General features: G+C 41.4%; 1 protein-coding gene across 9 annotated transcripts in view; it reads right to left on the bottom strand.

The window, feature by feature from the left end:
• wake (ankyrin repeat and fibronectin type III domain containing protein wide awake) overlaps window positions 1-22,091 on the bottom strand; it is a 75,711-nt gene that overhangs the window by 2,775 nt on the left and 50,845 nt on the right. For 5 of the 9 annotated variants that reach the window (XM_012297279.2, XM_076534449.1, XM_012297274.2 and 2 more), the window contains 9 exons: window positions 7,105-7,266; window positions 6,745-6,823; window positions 5,271-5,374; window positions 3,937-4,197; window positions 3,553-3,855; window positions 2,866-3,305; window positions 2,404-2,783; window positions 1,726-2,332; window positions 832-1,626 (listed from right to left, as the gene is read on the bottom strand). In XM_012297279.2, the coding sequence (XP_012152669.1) occupies window positions 832-1,626; window positions 1,726-2,332; window positions 2,404-2,783; window positions 2,866-3,305; window positions 3,553-3,855; window positions 3,937-4,197; window positions 5,271-5,374; window positions 6,745-6,823; window positions 7,105-7,266 (3,131 nt within the window). Of the gene's footprint in view, window positions 1-303; window positions 385-831; window positions 1,627-1,725; window positions 2,333-2,403; window positions 2,784-2,865; window positions 3,306-3,552; window positions 3,856-3,936; window positions 4,198-5,270; window positions 5,375-6,744; window positions 6,824-7,104; window positions 7,267-7,874; window positions 9,275-22,091 lie in introns of those variants that run through there. The other 4 variants (XR_013039029.1, XM_076534447.1, XM_012297276.2 and 1 more) reach the window with 4 other exon arrangements.

Below are 22,091 nucleotides of genomic sequence, written 5' to 3'. Positions count from 1 at the left end.
ATAAATTAATGGAAGTTAGTACTAACTGGCTAACAGAAAGATAATAATAAAGGACAAAAATAGTTGTTCAAAACGAAACAGACACAGAATATATCGTGTGCAATGAACTTTACCTAAATCAACGCATGAGTTTATTATAACTCGTGAACGCGCGTAGGTGTATTATATATGTTTTATATGTATAATTTGAAATTCTCATGAAATTTCATGCTCTACCAGATCGACAATACATGGAAAGCGTAATTTGGAAAGCGCATCCGAGCGAAACACAAGCACTGAAGTTTTAGCTGTGTGGCGGCTTACTCGTACGTCTGCTACATCGGTCTGCACTAGAAGACCAAGAGTGAGTTGTGTTTAACTACAATCGGGTTAGACTTGTGTGCCCTACAAGGAAAAATATTATTTAAACTCAACGGGTGGTTGCGAAACAAACGTGTTTTTCTCTAAGAAAGCTCGCGCAAAATATATTCTCTCCTCTAACGAGAAGCAACTGTGAATTAGAGTTCGAAAATCGCGATTTAAGTATGTTTCCGTGTGAAACTAGTGTAAAGGGCGAGTTAACACCACGATGTAATTATCAGTATATCCTAAAATATATGTACAGTGCAATTTCACTATAGTACTGTACAAGTACAGTGATCAATGTTACTGTTAATGTTACGCGTTATTAACTCTACGTGTCACTCAGCGAGATTCCACTGTACCATAATATTTTTATTATACCCTAATCTTTAATTCAATCTACAAGACCTACTCCCTAGTTTGTAAGTTTCATTAATCTCGGCCGTCTAAACGAATTGTACTTGAAACACTCGGTGTTCCAAGAATTACCTGAAGAATACCAGGTAAAGGAGCCGGCATCATCGTTGCCTCGTCCTTTTCTTCCTCCAATTGGCTCTCCAGTGACCCAGTCGCCATGGCTGCGACACTGGCTGTAGGTTTCGTTGGTTTGCTCTTAACGTGACCGCTTTTTATGCAAACACTCGAGTTTGGCGTCGAGTATTCGTCGCTACTAAGCGAATGTAAACTGTCAGAATTGGTATTGCTGACGCTTAGTAGACTGGTGGTGTTTGTCATGGCGGTCGATACGCTTAAAAGCGAGCCGCCATAGATCATGGGTTTGATGCTGAGCAAAGGACTGGTGCTCGCTGATGCGGACGTGATTGTGGCCGACCTATTTCTGGGGCTGTGTTTGTATTTCGTTAGGATCAGTGTGTCCTCGGATTTAGAAGGCGGTAACCTGGTGTTTTGCAACGGTACCAAATGATTGTTGCTGCCACCGCTGGTCGTATTGGTCAGATTGCTGGTGCTGCTCATGGGTATAGAGGACTTTTGCGGTTCCGATCCAGTCGATACGTTTGACGTGTTGCTGCCTTTGCGAACGTATTGGCCGCTGGGTAATTGTTGTTCGCTTTTACTGAACTCTGTCGTGAGTAGATTCGAAGACGAATTTGTCACGTTAGGTCCTGGCCAACTACCTCGACCTGGGCTCGATTTAACAAGTTTTGGATCGCGTGGTGGTAACTGTAGCAAACTCCTTTTCAAGCTGTTACTGTTGCTGTTACTTTTGTTTCTGTCGAGGCTAAGAAGGTGTTTCATTGATATTCCGACAGTTTGCGATGTACTCTGTAATTACAAGTGTACACGGTTGATTCGTGATACATTACATCCTATAACTAAGCGATTGCTTAGCTGTTAATTAAATTTCTGATCAATACCACTTACGCTTTGTTGGGAGGATCCACGATCCCTTGCAAAGGTGATCACATCTATAAGCCACCTGGCACCCTTCCAAACTGTATTCACCTGAGTTTGAAGATCCTGTAACCTCGCCAGTTTATCCTTTGCTACGCTCAATTCCAAAGAGCTAAAGGCTTCTCTGTGATTGTGTTGCGCTTGCGCGGTATCAAGCTCCAAAATACAACTCAATCTCGAGTATCTGTTGATTACGTCTTTTTGATACGTATTTAAATGAACCATTTCGAATACTTGAATGGGTAACGATAGGAGATCACCGCGCTGAAGGAGGATCTCCCTCGTTCCAGGTACACAACAGGCTGTCTCCGCAGGAGGTACAGCGATCAGGAAGGACACATCGTGAGTAAGGTCGATTACTTCGGCATCGTAGAGTCGATGAACCAAGGAATCCTCGGGGTTGATCTCCATGTAATTGAACAATCGTCTCGCGGTGGCAGACACTAGTTCAACGAACAATTTCTGTTGCTCGGTGCCTTGCAATTCGTTGGTAACGTTCTCTTTCTCTTCAGAGTCTTTCACCGAAACGTCCGACGCGTACATACGAGTTATCCTTTTCAGATAATCCCATTCTTCTCTGAAACGAAATAAACGATAAGGATCGATCGCGCATGCACGGTATATCGTCTATCGTGAGCCGATACTTACGCAGAAACATGAGGATTATCACGAATTTTACAGTGAGGTAAAACATTGGGCGATTTTGCGGGTACCACCACTTGAATGAGATCCACGCTACTTTGCATCTTTAGGTAGCCAAGATAAAGACCCTTCGATAATTTAATACTGCTAACTTGATGATAAGTCATCTGTTCCTGTATACTAGATATTAAAATATCCGCTACGTTACTGTCTTCGTGAGGTATGACTTTCTTCGTAACTTTACTAAGAGGTAACCATCTGCTGTTCAATACCGAGATCAATTTTGGGGATTTTATATAATTCACTGTGGAGAAAACTAGGGTGCCTTGGATATCTCGGATAGGTTTGTGATACAGTTGTCCAAGGTCCTGTATGCACAGTGCTGCCTAAAATGACCATCAAACAATTATTTTCTGCCGGTAACATTTTGAACAGAGAACGTACAACTTCCGTCGACAACGGACGAACCTGCATTTGCGCAGCTGCCTGTAACAATTTTATCCTGAAATGATTCGTTGAGCTGCTGTGACTTTTCTCCATGTCCTGGCGAAGTGTTTTGACATCGTCCCACGTGCAGGCCACCTTCATCAGCCAATGGAAATCGTTGTAGATACAGCTGGGATAAGTTTCGTCGACTTCGATCACGGGTAAAAAATCCTCGTTAGTCACTAGCACTTTGTCCTCGTGATAGAGCAAGCAAGCGAGGAATACTCCTCGTCTGAGGTTCTTCTGAAATTTACTGGTCGCCGTGAAGAGCTGCTTTATCGTTGTCTTCTTCTTGTGATTACGCCGCTGCACCGCCGGGGTCTCTTGAGTGTACTCCGGTCGTCTTATATCCGTGAACAGAGTATTCAATTGTTCCAATCGGCCAGCGAATCTTGGCACTCGGCCATCGATGTCTCTCCAGCCTGGAACAATAATTCTCGGTCTTACAAGCAGTCACATTTTTACGGATCTAATAATAAATTGGATCCGACACAACGATTAATCCGCGAGCGATGCAACTTCCAAAATTAACTGCGACTAAACGAAGTTTGCACACACGGGGCAAATTTAGACGCGACTTATATCCGAATGAAATTGAACAGATTATTCGACTACGTTTCTCGGCTATCGCTCGAACGTAACACGGTAGAAAATTGCAGATCATCTTACTGCTAGGTGTAACGTGGGCGGGTGTGGAGTTCCTGAATCTGCTGTAGCCTTTCAAGTTGCCGGCAGCGGCTCGAAAATAGTACTTTTGTCCCTGGATTAGATCGTCGATCCTGCATTCTCTTTGTTTCATGTCCAGAACTTCTCTCTCTCCACCGATCGCCGAAAAGTCTTCTTTGCTGCTCCACTGAACCTTGAACTTGGTGCAGATTGGAGAATCGTGAGAATCTGGTTCTTGGAACCTCACCGTTACGGAATTTGTTCCTGTCACGTCGATCGCTACCAAAAATGGCATATCTGGTGGTCCTGCGATGAATCGATAAAAAGCCGTTTTAGTTTCTAGGAAATTCGTCGTTGAATAATTCGAGCATCGTTAAGGGAACTTACTCGCTTGATCAAATCCAAGAAGCATCTTCCTGAGAGCTCTGGCCCTTCTTTCCCATAGAGCAAGTTGTTTGTCCTCCGCGCTACCACCGCATCCCGTGAGATTATTGTGCTGCGACGAAAAACTTGATCTATGACTGGTAGGTGGCTCCAACAGGGTGGTCCCACCGCTACCGGAAGTACTCCCGCCGAGTTCTTGAACTCTGTGTTCCGCCTCTGACAACAACGAAGCCAAATGGCTGCCCAGGGACTCCGGAGACTTGACTGTCGTAATCAAATCAAACGAATTTCTCGCGTTAAACTCTTGATTGCACGCCATCTCGCTTTCAGAACTTTTAAACACCTTACAAAAGGATTTCACTCAGAAATGCTAAATGTCTAATTAATAACATTTTTATATTACGAAATCGCGTTAGAATCTAAGCTCTGTTAACATCAACTATTTCATACACAACGCGTTAATAGAAGCAAACGCATCAAGAATTTATGACCGTATTATGAATACAGTTAATTAGAGGATACGGTAAATTGTTCAAAGACTACTTAGTCGTTAGAAAAATCACGAAGAAAACGAGCAATGAAATCGTGAAGGGAACACGCGTAATGGGCTGAATTGCTCGAATCAACGTGGTTTGTGAGCGGAGAAAAATCATCCAGCTAATTGAACTCGATTCAGCTGTTCCCGATGTTTATGAATGCAAAATCTGCGGTGAATTCCAGACAGAATAGCCGGTTATGTATGGCGGATCCGTTTCACCGCAATTGTGTCCACACCAGAGATATCGATTTCCACTTTCTATCGAGACACTTTATCTTCCAGCGGTTTATTTTACGACTTTCGCGAGAAATACGATTCAAAAGATTAACCAGGCTCTCGTCGAAAAATTAAAAACCGCGACTATGTTTTACTCGATCGAGACTTTTCTATGCAAGAAACATGACTTTTGGTAGAAGCGACTTTAACGTCAACGTAAATCGTGACGATAGAATTCGATCGACAAATTATGTTTGGCAGATGTAATGCATGGATCGAAAATCGTGCCAAGAACCGTAACTCGAATCGCATCGAACGCTGAGCCGATACGAGATCTCCCTCGTTACGTCTCGTAACGTCAGCGTCGATGGATCGATTCGACCGCAGACACGATTGAAAATACCAATTTATTCGCGTCCGACTACCGTTACGCAATTTGCAGTCGATACGCGCTGTATGATCAATTACAGCAGCACGAATGTTCCAAGCGTCGTTGATCGGCTCGGTTTCGTTCATTTTCGTTCTTAATCTGGTATCCACCGTGCACGATAAATTAATGGAAAAAAAATCGAGGAACACTTACATTGATTACCCTCCTGTGCACCAAACGCGACCAGCATTTTTGCAAGTGGCCTGTTGTTGCTTAGCACCGCCACATCCAGGGGTGATAGACCGTCGCTGTTCACGCTGAAAATGAAATTTATCGAACGAAATAAATTTAAGCGATCGATCTCGTGTCTTCGTACGGAAAAACAAACGATTGCGACTATTTCCGTGAGGTAATCGGCATCAATTTCGTTCTTGCGTAAACGCGCTTTTGCCAACTGCCATTAGTAAAACGGGGACGACGAGAGGAGAAGTGGATAAACGGATTATTGTTGCAGCGAATGGACATTCAGCGACGATTACGAAGCGGGCGTTGCATACGTACACCGGTTGAAACATTCAGCGATCCATATTGTTCGATTCCGTTCCAAGATCGATACGTTTCTTAACAACGTCGATAAGTCAGAAACCGGTCTGTACTCGAGCTCGGTTCAACGTCGAAATAAAAATTTATACTCGTCGTTTATGAACGGATATTTCGTAGACGAACGATAAATTTTGTTTGCGACGCCGATTTAAACCTGAACATCGAAGGAAAAGAAAATAATATTTTAAGCGAATCACGAGTCTAATAGAAGCTCGCCACAGAGGCGGCGATGCTGCAAAGTATCTGTGTCTACGGTGTCCATCTAGTCGACGAAATCTAATTATTGTTGGGAATCGCTACGTATCCACGACGAGCCTTCTGTCAGGGATCGATACGATTACAATGTAGAACCTCTGTGTAACGTGTCGAAATGCGCGCAGGGCTTTGTCTCGAAAGCGATCCTCATATCGAACGCCAATTAACTGGTGCTAACAGAATCCAGCCGGTAGTAAATGAAACTTTATGCTACGCTGTATCGACTTGCTTCGTTTCCTGTCTGTTATTACGCCATTCGATGGCTAATAACAGAGAGCGTATTAATATTAAACTGGAACCTCTGAATTCTGGTTTAACGAGCGAACGACAAAAGAAAGAACCGAGGGCTAGTAACAAAAACCGATCGTAAAAGCTTGTTCCGTGAAATGAAATTATTATTAACATTTTCGCTTCGGATCGTTTCGGTAAATCGAATGGTACTTCGATTACAAGGGTAGAAAAGAAAGTACAAGTTCGTTTGGTAACTCATTAAAAATTCGAATCAATGAACTTTCGAGACCGTTACGAAACTTTCAAGTCCAAGCCGACGTTGTCCAATCCTGCGTTAATTGGCTTGTTTTCTGGGACTGGCGAGAAAATTAATTAACAGCTGCAATTAACCTACATTACGACGCGTGGAGAATCAGTGTTCGGCTCGTTGTTCGTGTTCGAAATCATCTAGAGTAAATTTTGCAATTTCTACGATATCGCCATTTATTTGGCTTTCTGATCGAGAAAATTGAGAGAATCGTACAGTTCTCGCGAAATTTTCTGAAATAAACGAGAAACCGGGGAAAATAAAGGTTCACGAAGCGTTCAATAAACTCACCTGTTCACATCCACGTCCGTCGATTCCAAAATTGTTCTGGCTTTGTCGAGATGACCATGTTCCACGGCTGCGAATAGCGCTGAAAAATATTTTAAAAATGCGAACTGAATACTCGTATGCGGTACAAATGATTTTTCTCGTCGACGCTATACAACGTTCGGAAATTGGAAAGCCGGTATTCGTTAGGCATCCTCGAACTTTGGTCACTGTTTTCTTTTCACGAAAAAATATTGCGAAACGAATAAAATTGTACGTTCGAGAGACGATTCGAGTTTAAACGTAAAATTTATAAATTCAACCCTCGGTTCGAGGGTTAAAACGAAGGTTGAAAATTAATAAATAAAAATAAATAAAAAATACCATGCAGATGTATGTTGAGAGACTGTGCCGATAGGGGATTGATGTGCACCGACGATATACTGTTCGATTGTTGATGGGGTTGCTGCTTTTTCTTCCCGAAACCCTCCAGGAACTCCATCCCTTGTAAAGAGTACAGCTCTGGGTGAACACAAACAACAGAAACTGAATAAAAAAAAAATAAGAAACGAAACGAAAAGAGTACTAATTGAAAAGACACGAGTGCACGATAATTAGAGAAGTGCTTCTGGGAAAAGATGGACGGAAAAAGGGATATACGAAAGACTCTGCGCCGCTTAACGAAGCTTTGTCCAGGTTCAACTTGTTATGGTGACCAACCGTTGCATAATACACAAGAAAGCGGGAACACGTTTGTTGGATTTGTGACAATACGCTGTTTTCTCGTGCAACTGCGACGCTTCAACGCGTCTTTTCTACTTCGACTTGTTCTTTCGATGTCTGTCTTCTCGTATCAATTTTATTTCGAGTTCTTTCTCGTCTTAAAGTTCAGTCGGTAAATAATAATTAAAAGTTCGCGATTTTTTGATCGAATACGATAAAAACAAGGATTTCTTTCGATAAAATTGTTTCCATCGATTTCTGTTCTCTTACGATATTTAATTGGCAATTATCGAAGAAAACGTTACCGTTTCGTTAATTAAGAACGAACGAAATTAAACGAAAAATACAAGACACGTAATGAGACGCAGGCTAATTACGATAATAATGGTTTAAAGTCGTTGAAATTAGTGATAAAAGCTGATAACTCGTACTTGATCCAGAAGTGGTCGTAACGAGTTGTCTATCTTGTCCAATGGACTCGTGGTCCCTCGAATCTTTGATCGACTTCTTTCTCCCCACCGAGACCTTATTACGGAAGCTGCTGCCACGGCCGTTCGTCCAAAAGTTCGCTATATTATCCACGGTCCTGATCCTGCAGGACTTGGAAGAACAGACGGAAGTTTTCCTCATTTTCTCCGACGCTTTGCGTTCCTTCGAGGATAAATCGTCGTCTCGATGAGACTGGCAACAGAAATTCGTCCTGTACTCGTTTAAATCCAGACTCTTGGCAATCTCCTCGTCCTCTTGCAGGACAACGTCGTTCACCGACAAACTCCTAGCTTTGGGACTACGAAACGAAGGACGATTGTTTTTATTGCACTGGAAATTTGCCGCTCCCTCGAACACCGTCTCGTTCGCGTAAGGACGTCGAGAGTCCACTAGCAGAGTCAATACAGGATCCTGGTGGGACCTTTCCGAGGACATCTCGTCGTTGCATTCGATTTCGCTCGCGATGCGACTAGAATTCTCCGGATCGAACAAGAAACTCGAGACGGACGAGTCCAGAGAGCTGTCCAAACAGAAGGTAGGATTTTCGTAGGACACGTGGACATCCTTTTTCTCCGTGGTTGGACTTTCCTCGTTGCTTTTCCATCGAAAAATATGTGTTACTTTGGGCGACAATGGTCCAGCGGATTTCTTCGGAGCTTTCTCGGTGTCCTTGCGATTTCTCCTCATTATCCTGTCCGTCAGGCATAACTTATTCTTCAACTCTTTGCTGATTCTGCGAGATTCGAGCTCGTTCAACGACACCGAGTCCTTCTCGAGATCGTCGAGTATCTTCTCTTCGCTTCTCGCAGGATTCTCTATAACGTTGGATTCCGTGTCAGCCACAGGACTCGACGAGGATTCTTCAAACGAGGATAACTTGTTTCGGCGTTTTTTCGAGCGCTGATCACGCACAGCCACCGGAGACAGATCGAAACCCGCGTTCCGATTTAAACGCAGATTCGCGTGACTCTTCAGCTTCGACATCAGCTTCATCGACGCTCGAAAGGACCTCGACCTCTTCAGGGTCGACATCCTGCCGTCGTTTGACGACCGCCTCGAGAGCAATTCCATCTTTGGACTGGATATGGACGATTTGCGAAATTTCATCTGGAGAAGACCAATCTTCACAGCGAATGCTTCGTTATATTTTTATAAGCTTTATCCTCGTAAATTGCGCTCCAAGTATCCTTTCAGATTGCTCGAAACGTTCGATACCATCTTATTCATAAGTTAAGAGTTTTAATACGCTTCTAAACTTTATTTATAATTGTTCATAAGTTTTCCAATTATCCTTTGATCCAATAAAAAAATGTCGAAGAATATTCGAAACGTAAACTTTTTAATGTTACATACAGGTACGTAGAATAGATATCTTTGGCAAGAGACGATTTTGTACGCGTGTCTCCCGGGATCCTTCGGGCGCTTCTTTGGTTCGATCAAGCTGCAAAACGACGAATCGATTGTTTTCGCGGGACAATGACAACGGACCGAATTAATCTCGGCTAGTTTCGTCGGAAAACACGATGAACATCTTTCCGATAATTAACGACATCACGTGCCGATATACTCGAATTCTCAACAAGGTTAGTAGCTTTCTTCGTTTCGAGACCGTTGTTAACAACGACGACAGGAGCAACTATGCACGCTAATGCAAGAAGATGATAAACGACACGAATATCAAGAACGAGATCACTGCACACCGATAACACAGATTACGTTTCGAGGTATTACCACCTTCCATAGGCCCGTAATTCTCCTTTTCCTAATACCACTTCGAGCAAATAGCAGTCCTTGAGCCATCGAATCGTTGAATTATTCACAGAAGGCTGGATCTATCGTAAAATACTGGCAAACCCGCCATTTGGAGCCGTATTACTTGATAAGAAGAAAATTTTCGTACGAGTAATGGTTGGAGTATTTAGGATGCTCCGAAAAATCACTGTTCTAATCGAACCTACCGTTATAGTTTTTAGTGTACGAGTAGGAACAAAAACGTTATAAATTTCATTCTTACGGAATGCGATAATGTTTAACGGTACCGGTATTGTGCATCGAACGAAGCTTTCAAGGTTTATGAAACTTTTCGTCGGTTAATAACGCGATGAAAGAAGGAAATCTTAGAAGATGATTTGCCCATTTTAAACACAATGGGGCGAAATTGAAACTGACAATGCCAAACGACGCTTTAAAGGATTACCACCTTCCACTTGCAGAGAATCAATTTTCCAGTTTTAATCGATTTTCTTCTTTCAAAGCTATTCCGAGGGAACTCTTAAACCATCGAATCGTTGAATTATTCACGAAAACCTAAATTCACTGTATCAGTTGTAGGTGTTAGCAGAGGTAGTTCTTCCAAAATTAAAATCGATAACGTTCGTTACTCGAAAAAGCATCGTCTCCGTTTAGATCCTTATCTCGATACATTTTCGGTAAACGATAGTCCTTAATGTACCGAATCGTCTAATAATTCACGAAACGCCGAAGCAGGATAAAGCAGCACGTTCCACAATTGGAAAATCTAAGATCACTATCTCGAGCGGAATCGCGTATCGAACGAGGAGAAAGCGAACTTTACGAAAGAGGCGATTGCAGCGGTCGAAACGCGACGAGACAAAAGTCTAGCGTTGTCCGAGACTCGTGGAAGGCGAATGAAACGATTTTATTATTTACTTAGGACACAGCACCCGGACGATTCCAGTGCGCCAGCCCACAATTGCCCATTACGAAGAAGTGGCCTGAACACGTCGCCTCTTCCTCCTCGAGACAAGCGTGACAATTTGTTAGCCCAATCAAACTTATTGCCAGCGTCCGTGGACTGCTCGCTGGATCGCTCAAGATCGAGGGCATTGTATCGAGATCGACGGTTAGAATCAGGAGCAAACCAGTATCGAGTGTAAGGTAAATGTCGGCTCGATTACTGCTTAAGAACAAGCGTACGTGGAACGACTTCTCATCGCTCACCCTCCGTTTTTTCGATCAAATACGCGAACATTTACGAATATCAAATATTTTTATATTCGAACATTTACCAACGAAAAACCGTCAAGCTATGACGATGACAGATGCGAAGCATAGCCTATTTTTAAATTTATGAAACAATGATTGTTACTGTCACGGATAAATGATCGATTCAGAGATAGAGATTATATTTTTGTGCATAACGCAGAACCGTGACAAGATTGTGGTGAAGTTTTTGACCGATCAGCGCGTGCAAACTTTATCCTGACTGGATAATAGACAAAAAACGCCGTAGAAAACTTATAGGCTATAAGAAAGAAAAAGAATCGGGTAATGCACTATGATCATAAAACAAAAGCAGATCTCGAAGATTCTCGAAGCATATCGACGAAGAAGAAAATATTTGATACAAAGTGTGCACTTTATTTTTGTGATCCAATTATGAAATCTGAGAAGCAATATGAAAACGAGAAATGATTTAGCGAGTCTATCTAAGAATGTACGAGGAATGGATATGGAGTGTATACTGTAAACGTTTTCGGTAGATATGGAATTTTAAAGAAGGTGAAGTATTTGCGGAGACAACTTGCAAGATTTACCATAATACTCGGGGAAGTTGGCGGAAGTCTGAAGAAATTGGATACGTTGGTCTGTCAGTGAACGACGGAGGAAAAAGCAAACGAAATAAATGAAATTTCTAAAAACAGATCTCACCGATGTAAGGACGAAACCGTATTTTCCTTTCTCCTAAATCAATTAACTTATTCGATAAAGAACGCGAGCTACGATTGTCGGTAGAAAGCGTTCAGCTACGAAATCAAGATTTTCTGCCAATATAAACGCGAAGGGAATCTAATAATCGCGGCAAAAGCTTTATCGCAGATCAAACAGATATTCTAGAGAAGGGACACGCGCGAACAATTAGTGCGTTTCGTCGTAAAAAATCGATCGACACTTGTAACAACGAGCAACATCGAGTGCAAGTCAAACGAAACGAGAGAAATGATATTATAAGTACCCTGATTAGATAAACGAACGATCGATCGAAGCGCAGATGGCCGAATTATCGTTCGATAAATAGGAAAAGAGAATCGCGCGATAAAGACAGGACGCGCACTCGAATCGATCAGGAAGAATACAACTACCCTCTTACGATACGTTAGAAGCTAACGAGGCAATTATGCCTCGACGGATTGATAATGGGATAATTAAAGTCGCCGGTAAATAGATTCGTTGGCGATTCGCTTCGACGTTGGTTCGCAAACTTCAGAAGATCGACCGAGGATTAACTACAATTTACTCGCGTTCGAATATTATTTTCGATGTTTCGCGTTGACAGAGTCCAACACCGGACGCGTCGAAAGGAGAGCACAGATTTATAGACAGTTTTGAAAAATTGTTTACTATCGACGCGCTATTTTATAACTGGCGCTAATAACGGTACTTGGATTTCTTCATCGATCCTTAGAGCAGAAAAGAATAAATAGACCAGAAACGAACCAAGAGTATATACGATGACTGTCTAGTTTCAACGCTCGTTGCACTAATAATCGCTAACAATGCTTCCCCTTTCTTCTTCGCGATGCCGAAGTCCCACGATCGTTATCGCGGAGATCGTATCGACGATGCGTCGAGATTTTCAGCGAAATCCAAGATAATAGAAGAATTTCTTTCGCGTATCTACTTTTACTTTCGACGATGCGAAAAATAATACTTGCATCGTATCGCTCATTTTCTGCCCTTACGTAAAAAACTGAGAAATCAAAGTATAATTTAATGGAAATCGGATAACGTTTCCTATTCCTTCGAACATTCTTCCTAAATGCTAATTGAACGATAGCCTAACGAATCGACATAATCGTTTCCTGAAGAAGTGTTACGCGGTATACAGCGCAGAGTAACAATTAAAAAAAGATAGATGCTTATCAAAGAAAAAAGAGCGCTAGAAAGGTGGTTCGCGTTTCGAGACATCGACTCGGCACCAATCCAACGATATTACTTTCCTCCAGGGGCGAATTAGATTAGAACTTTTACTACTTCCTCGAGCAACGTTCGAAGAACTTCTCTTCGCGGCCATTAAGAGAACGCCAACGAAAGTGGATTACATTAGAGAAAATTGCAGCTCGTTCGACTAGGCGAACGAAAGATGAATAAATCTGTCGGTGGAACGTGCACGCGACGAGCCGTGTTAAAAGATGAGGAAAAGGTTACTTAGAAATTGTAATCGCCCCCCTCCTCCCTCTCGATTACGGTGAACACGATCGAGAGAAGTAACGACCGTTGATCCTCGATCGTAGAAGGAAAGACACGATAGAGCAACCCGAGAAACGAGCTAACAAACGGCTCTTCTATTCAACTGTTTTTCTTTATATTTTCAGCGAACCACGACGCTCTGTCAGCGATGCAGAAATCCTGAAAAAACTGATTCTCAATTGTAACGGGCCTTTTTTACGCTATTCGCGTGTCTCTATGTCGAATTAAAGATAAAAGTCATGGCGAATCGAGCTGTAATCGGACGAATTTTCTTCATTTTCGGAGGTTTCCTCGATATTCTCTATGTACAAAATGACTATTTGTCGATGGCAACCAGCGAAAAGTTAATAGAAACACGATAAAAGATAACAATATTATGACTCGATTTATTTCCTCTCGTCTAATCCCCGTATCGAACGTTCCGATCGAGACCTTGCCTCGAAAGCAACGAAGAATTCTGAGAGCGGCCGATTCTTTTCCATTTTGACCACCTTCCGCCGACTTTTTCTCACCGATTCATTAACTCCACGGTTCGTGGTTTGTAACAGGGACGCATTCGTCACGGAACGACGATGTATTAACAATGCCAGAGAGAGAGAACGGTAACCCAGCGGAGGAAGTAGATTGTTATTTATCGAAGAGATAACGAGGACGATGTCATAAAAGGGAGTAAATAACGAGCGTTGATAGAAGACAGAGGAACGCTTTAATTACTATTTGTCCAGGCTGTTCTTTTCCAGTTCTCTGTGTTTCAGTTTTCTTCGTTAAACTGGAGCTCGTATATACATGTATAAAGAGTCGATAGATAACCGATGGTACCAGCAGAAAGGAAAAAGCAGGAGGCGAATCAGACGTGAGAAAATAAATTGAAAATGTTGAGCAACGTTTTGGTGGACAGGACTTCCATTTTCGGTGAAACCGATGAGTTAACGAAATAAAAAATAAACGCGAACAGAATTGATCGCGTTCAATTTTCGAACGAATCTATAAGAGATAAAGTTTGATGCCTCTAAAGTAAACGAAGAAGAAGGATCCTCGAATTCCATCAATTTCACAGAGTATGATCGTAGAGGTTCGATCAATAGTTTCAATTGGACAGAAAGAATGAAAGGAACCGCGGCGTTGCTGAAAACTGGGCTAATTGGAACATGGATATACCCCCTTCATGCAAACAACCGTATCCTTTGAAGACTTTGTGCTTCTTATCGAAACTCTGCCAGCGATAAACTGCAATCTACCGGCCTTCCGGCATGCAACTATGGTTCTTTGACATCAGCTAACGCCTCTTTCCGCTCGACGAGCGTTTTCAACTTCGTGTAATCTGTGAGATAGAATTTTTCACGAGAAACTACCGAAACGCTAGATCTCGCTCGGTAGGAGACGACTTGGCAACGATTTAGAAGCGACGTACACGAGAAGAACAAGGGCTAAAGAGACGTGATCGATAGAGAGGATAAGGCGTTGGCAAAAGACAATATTTAGTCGTAGAGAAAGAAAATGTCTGAAATTGGTAGGAAAACGTCCATGAGAGATCTACTTGTGGTTATGCAACCTTCCATGCATGGAGGTTCACCTCGCAAGGACGCACGTGTATCCGTTCACTACCGTTCGAATACCATCGATACAAAGTCGATCGTTAAAGTTTAGACAGCTTAGTATTCATCGTGTTTTCCGAGAACAAGAACAATTGCCTAACAACAATCATTTTTGCCGTATGGCTCGATGTACCTGTTTCAAAAACGTGAGTCACTGAACTTCTATAATACATACAGCAACGTGAGTTAATAGAACAGCTTGTTACATTAATCGAAAGCAGAGTATAGCAGATATCCTATCGAATTATTAGACAAACACTACTAGAGTAATGAAATTATTTGTTAAATTTCACCTTCTATTACTAAATATGTCAGCAAAGCACAACGATAAAAATGATTGTTCTAATATTTGTCATGATAATAAATTACCTGTATGTCGAATGTTCTATTCAGGACACGCGATACATTTCTACATCAACGATATACGTACTCTTTTAAGTTTATAACTTTTTCTTTTTGATACTGTATTTTAAGCGATAAATTAAAAACACTACGCCACGATGATTCTAAAGGGCATATTAACTTTTAAACTTGTTTTCAGAAGCCCGCGCAAATTTAAATGTCGTAGATCGGTCGAGTAAATAGAATCGATCCGTGTCACGTTACCGACCGAGGAGGTCGAATTGTTTGGAGGTAAGCGCGTCCCCTGTTCGAAACTTAACCTGTCTGTCACACGACCGACCAATAAATTCGTTGTATTCTAACCGCCAACACGAGACCTCCTTTTACCAGTCGCCCACAAACGTTTCTCCACAATGTAGCTGGTTTTCACAACATCGTGCAATCGCTGCATCCAACCTTTCCATGTCCTTCGTTCTCGTCGTTGCTCCTAACGTATAATCATTTTCACTCGCTTTTTTCTCAACACTCGCGCGCACTGCTGTTGTCAACGACGAGCGAATCTCGAACGAACGCGTATTCGAACAAGAAATTCAGCGTCACATTTTCCTTGTCGTTGCTTTTTTACGAACACTTGGCACCAGTTTTTACGGGTGAAATACACACGAAGTTGTACGGAGAGCAGCGACAGCGATGTGGCATTGCTGGCGGGTACACATGGAACGCGACCCTCGGCAGCGGCGACCGTGTGGCCGACGGCCGAGCAAACAGCTGCCGTCTACCCCCTCCAACTGGACGCCCCCGTCCTTCCATACTTGCCGTTTTCACCGTACCCTTCCCTCTGCCGCACCTTTTTATCAATGGGACTTCCTAACAATCTTTTTATTTACAATATTTCCTTACGACACTGCCAAATTCTTATCTAACAACCTTTAACACTCTTATCGCTGCCCTTATTCGACAATTATATCATTCATTTTTCTTACTTAAGTATAAGTTAATGATAATAAATAAAACAGAAGCATTAGGTCAGTAGCTAATAAAAATATTAGTATTGTTTCATATGAAAATGTTGATTATAAAATAATTTCACCGATAAGTTTTCGTTGTAATCATTTTACGTAGAATTGGTGAGAAAAATCACATCAGCAGAACTTGCGATATTTTCATTGTCAATATTTGAAGAGAACCTTCGAGCGTTTACTGTTCTCTGATTGAACATCTGTTGCTTGTGTTGGCGAGGCTAGATATACCTAATCCTAACCTAATGCATTTCACTGATGAGTAAATTGAATTATCGATAGCGGTTGATTACGTTCAGCTATTTACGCGATTGATTCCAACTTTTTACTGCAAATATATAAAAAGTTAAAGCGCGCGAATATTTTCGGTAAAGGTCAACAGAAGAATCCTGGCAGTTTATCTTTCGGACTCGTGAAGTGTAGTGGTTAAGAATGTGGAACGGGTACAATTGTGAATAGGTAGATAGAGGGAAGTACAAAGGCAGGTATGGAGCCAGGTTTCCGGTGACTTGAGAAACACGTGCGTATCTGATTGTGGAATTTTTAAGGGAAACGGCTCTCGCATGCTAATAGTTATGTTCATAAAAACTTTCAATCTCGAAGAAAAGGGAAACGCATCCCTTATCTCGTTATTAAAAATCCATATTAATGGAGTTGGTTGCAGGGACACTTTAAATCCCCGTCTGCGCGCTTAAATCTGAATGCGAATCCATCCGAAAGTACCTGTTTCGAAACATCGTTATGAATGAAAAGCACAGGGTTAAGGGAAAGTATCGCGTCCACCTCGTTAAGTGAAACTTCGCGAGGAAAGACGTCTATTGTTCAGTGAGAATTTAATTTCCACTCTTTCGGATGCATCATCAACACAATGCACTTTTGTTCGCACGAAAGAGAATGCATCGCTCTGAATGAATCTCCAGCGTTGATCATAATCGAAAAGGAAACTTCTATTTATCATACGTTTTCGTTGCTAATCTTTATCCTGAGAAAATACACACTGACTTCTCTAACCAGACACAATGATTCGATTTTATCTCGTTCCAATTAACCCTCGAACGTTGAAAGTGTAGGAGGAATATCAAGGTTAACATCTTCCTATAATCTTTTTGGGTTTTCCCTAGGTTTCCTCTACCATGATCTTCGTAAATCTTTAACTTCTTCTTGATTCATCTTAGATCCTCGAACTAATCGTTCTCTTACGTTTCCTCTTGGGTATCGCCAACTTTTCTCGAAATTCTTCCTACATAAATTCTCCTTGAAAATGTGGAGGGAACTGAAGTAACCTAGGGGAAATCGGTGGAGAACATGGATTTTCATAGACATAAATTACATCGTAACTTGTTTCTCTATGATAATAAATCGAAGGACATTAAGTTAATTTCCAAGCTTAGCGGGGAAATGTCTGGTAGGTAAAGTACAATTAAGAGAAAACGCGATTGTTTGCTCGACACATCTGTTTCCCAGTTTCTCATTAAAAAGACGTATCGCTAGCGGGACTCGTAATTAATCGATCCAAGTACACGCATTTATCATGGCGATCTCCTATCGCAATGTTCGCAATGCGTAAATTCGTTACTTTCTTTTTAAGATCACGCGTCAGTTATTTGTTCGTTTTGTTCGTGAAACACGATGTAATGTACTTATATCGACAAAATTGTAATTCGTTGGTAGAATTTCTCTGTTTCTCTGGGACGCGAAATTTGTAAATCGAACTAGAATCGTTGGACACGAGCGAGCGTAATATCGTATCACGTTCTACCATATTTCCCGGGTTGACACGGTCCGTTTCTTTGAGCTATTTTTCGTTGTAGTCGCTTTAATTGCGAGCATTCCCTCTAATTGACGGAAAGCGACAAAGAACACGTTTATCTAGTTGCGTAGCGCGCTCAATTCATCGCGAATATATCATTGCGCGTTTAATACGGTATCAAACGGAAATACATTAGAGGAGGTTTTTCCAATTATTCTAATGACTCTCCGGTTTGAAATCTGCTTCATTTTTTAGCGAAAATGTTAATTAAACTTTGAGCAGCACATTTCGTGAAAATATGAATGATGTTTTTGCGAATAAATACGAGAGATAGAGAAGAAAATGAAGCCGTCGGAAAATTTTCTTTCCGTCGATAATACATAATTTTCCCATAAATAACGAAATATTTCAAAATTGTCCATTTATAGCGTAATATCAGATTAAACATTTATATTGGAATCAGAGTCAGAGGCACAATTAAATCGACAGTCGATCTAATTACCTGCGCAATCATTCGCGACAATTTGGTAAACTAATAGGCCGGTTCAATTAATCCGCGTAATTGGAAATGACCACAACCGGATATGGTTAATCGGTTAGATTAAAATTATTAATCGCGCTAAAATTCGGACAGAGAAAAGTTAAAAAACGCTCTTCTAAAGAAGTCTTTAAGTGATTTTTTCAAAGAAATTTAACACATAATTCTTTTAACGGGTTAGTCTAAGTAAAATTTCTAATTTTGCCAGGGAATAATCTATTCCTCTCGAAACACCACGATCCTATTATGGCAAAGGCAAAGCCTGTACTTTAGTATATTAACTGCCGCGGAATCTAGTTACGCTATAAGTATATCGTCTGTTACACGAGCGATTTCAGTATGGAAATTTTTTAGCGAAAAATTGTATCTTCGTCGCTCATTGAACGTTCATTAATTCGTTCAATTTCTATGGGAATGTAAATTTCTCACGGTAAATGCTTATTAACGAGCAGTTAGTTTTCCTTCAAGTGCTCTGTATTCGATTTCCCAGAAATTGTTGAAACTCGCGGCTTCTGCTGGTAATATTTTCAACCGCAACTGTCAAGTTAAAATAAACACCGTTCGATGATATTTCAAATCGATTCGATAAAACAACGAAAAAACAAGAAATCGATACAGTTTTCGCGTGTATAACCACCCGTGTACGAACGCAAACTTTTTAAGTGATATTGTTGCAAATATCTCGTGACGAATTTTCATCGGATAAACAGGTACTTTTTCCACAACATAAAACTGACACGGAGCACGTCTGCCTGGATATTATTGCAATTCGCGATATACATAATGCATTCGCGTGTGCAATGTGGTTTCGCAACAATGACACACTACAGGATGGTGTTTCGGAACGAAAATTATGAATATAATTTTCAAACTCTCTGATAACTTTGTTTCTGCTTTCATTACAGTTTTGGATGAATCTGTGCCATTCGGGACGAAAATTCAAGAGGAAATACGAGGACATACCAGATATTCTACATTCAACTTTGTTTTGTACGAAGGGAAGAGGTTTTACCACCCTGATGCTTACCTACTTACGCCATTGGTCTTGAGACGTTGGTATTTATTCGAAAGCAATTCCGAGCGCAAAGGATTAATATTCCATTCGCAAGTTTCCGTGAAATCGAGATTGAACCACACGGAGTCACACATCGGACGATCCTTCGTGTATGCATCGATTGCATGCGTCATCGACACACATACACGCGCGTACGTTCCTCCTATCAAAACACGTGTATTAGATTTGGTGTTTGAGTCGATATCGGTTCATCTGTCAGAAGCAACGCGTACGCGAAATCGTGAAAGTCAGCGGGGTACGTGTTATACACGTATTTTAATATCAGGTTGTCATACCGATCAGTCGGGCAGCGTTACGAACCGAATTTTTCCAAAAATTTTTAGGAAACGAGAGAATTATTCTGCGCGTCGATTTGTCAATTTTGTTTAACACGCATCGACAAAAGAATACATCGCTCTAGTAACGTCAGTCGGTAGACACGTAATCGTACGATTTCGAGTTCGATGCTCGGCGAACAGATATGGTCGAGATTCGTTTCGTGTAAACGCGACAATTGTTAAATGGCACGGTGTTGCATTGACCGTTAAGTATCGGATAATTGAACAACGTATCATGAACGTTTAGGACAATGATCCATCGATGTTCGATAACGATTTTCGAGCCGATGCTGTAGAGAGGTCGTCATTAAAACGTAGGTGTGTCTACGACATGTGCGACCTGGTCGATAAAGCTTCCACGGCTATTCGTTTCCGCATTGTCGATTACAAAGTACATCGTACATCACAGGTGAACGTAGCGCATGCGATCTTGTTGCTGCATCTGTTACGTTCCTTTCCATTCGACACATTCGACTGCCGAAATTAATTAAAACTATCGGGAGACCGGACGGCTCTTCTGTCCTGTCCTTCCTTTTAGAAAATTAATCGAACGGATGAAAGCGTGGATTCCAGCTTTTAATCGTCACGAAACAACAAGTGTCTCTGAATGTTACACGAGACGGAAGAAATTCAAACGTGACAGGCACTGATTATACGATGCACGGCGATTTAACCCGAGGTGATTTCGCGCGCGGTGATCGATCAGGCGAACAGTCTCGATGCACTTGTCGAAATGCTGATTATCAATGCATGATCAGCATTACCAAGAACGCATCGCGTTCGTAACGACGCAGCAAAGAGCCACGTAATACGTATTCTTATGGGAGCGCAGTTTTGATTCACTCGCATTATGCAGTTATTATCATGCCACGTTATACTCGGCATAATAAAGTCCTTCATGGACGGAATTCTTCGTCGTCGTTCTCTTATTGCAGTTCCTCCGCGTCTACGTATCGTCCGTATAGCTCCTAACAATGTCTGTACGCCAAGCATTTTGCAACGAACACGATAAAACGTTTCCGTGAAATCGAGCTCGATTCGTTGAAGATGTTAAAATTTAACGAATTGTCCGATCAGAAAAGGTGATCATTACCGGCGTTGTCATAGAACGATTCATAAGATCGTGACCAGCATGGACGCGAGTCTATTCCATTGAAAATTCAGCTCATGAAGTGCTTCGAAATTTGCATCTGTTTTTCGTTTTTCATGACGTCATTATTAACGATACCTTTCACCTGTATTAAAAATGATCGCTTTCCATTTGGGTCCCAATTAACATGCAACTATTCCCGCTCTTCGCTTATCCTACATTTTTATTAAAAAATACAGCACAGAACTTCTATCACGATTACTTTATAATTCGTGTCTATCGAATATAAAGGTCTAACATAATTTTTCTCTGCAAAAAGGATATTTTTTCCTCGAAATATTATCGAATGTCGATTAACTTTCCCACTCACCAAAACTCGTAATCCTCTGTCATTTTCCCACGCATCGAATCTCGTGTCCATCTGTCGTTCTGCTCGTCCGATTCTTCGCGCATGTTCGATATTAGTCCGATATCGACGTTCGTGATCGATTCGTAATGAAATTTTTGTCTTTTAATCCCACGAGTTAAAGTCGCGATCTGAGCTAGTGAATTTTTCGATTTTTTATCGACTTTGATCGCGAAAATAAGAACGTGAACCTTAATAGACACGAAAATAGGTCTTTACGGTAGCGAGGAAGGACAACGACTGAAAGGGAAGGCTTTGCAACAGATGCACAGGACTGCTGGGCAACTGGGCATGACACCAGGGCAGGTGAGTTCGAATTTCGTTAAAACCCAGGGCCGTATACACATCATCGAGTACGAAGAACAATAATTCCGAACATTTAACTCTTGCCTAATCTTTCATAGTTTATTACAATTTATTCTAATAAAACGTTTGTACAAAATTTTTGGCTAATTTAAAAAAAGTGAAATTTTTAATTTCAAAGCTGAAGCTTAAACGGATATTTTTTTTCGAATATATTCAACTATTAATTACAAGATTAACGAAGAGTAACTTTTTCCAACGTGGCTCAACTAAGGATTAAAAGAGACTAGAATGAATTTTGAGACTGATCGTTGAGAAGAGTAGCATGGAGGCCACCTGTTTCTCGGCTCAACACCTACAGGGTGTGGTACGCGAACTTTTCGTGCGTCGAACCAAACTTCGGTCTCTTTAGTTCACCTTCTTTAGTATCTATCCGGATAACAACGGTCGAACGTTGTTAAGAAGTTCCTGTATCCTCGGGGAGCTATATAATCGACATCGGAAAAATCTACA

The sequence above is a fragment of the Megachile rotundata genome, chromosome 8 (genome assembly GCF_050947335.1).
Source record: "Megachile rotundata isolate GNS110a chromosome 8, iyMegRotu1, whole genome shotgun sequence".
Classification (NCBI taxonomy): Eukaryota; Metazoa; Arthropoda; class Insecta; order Hymenoptera; family Megachilidae; genus Megachile; species Megachile rotundata.
Note: the sequence above shows the minus strand (reverse complement) of the source record. Positions and strands in the feature narration are given on the sequence as shown.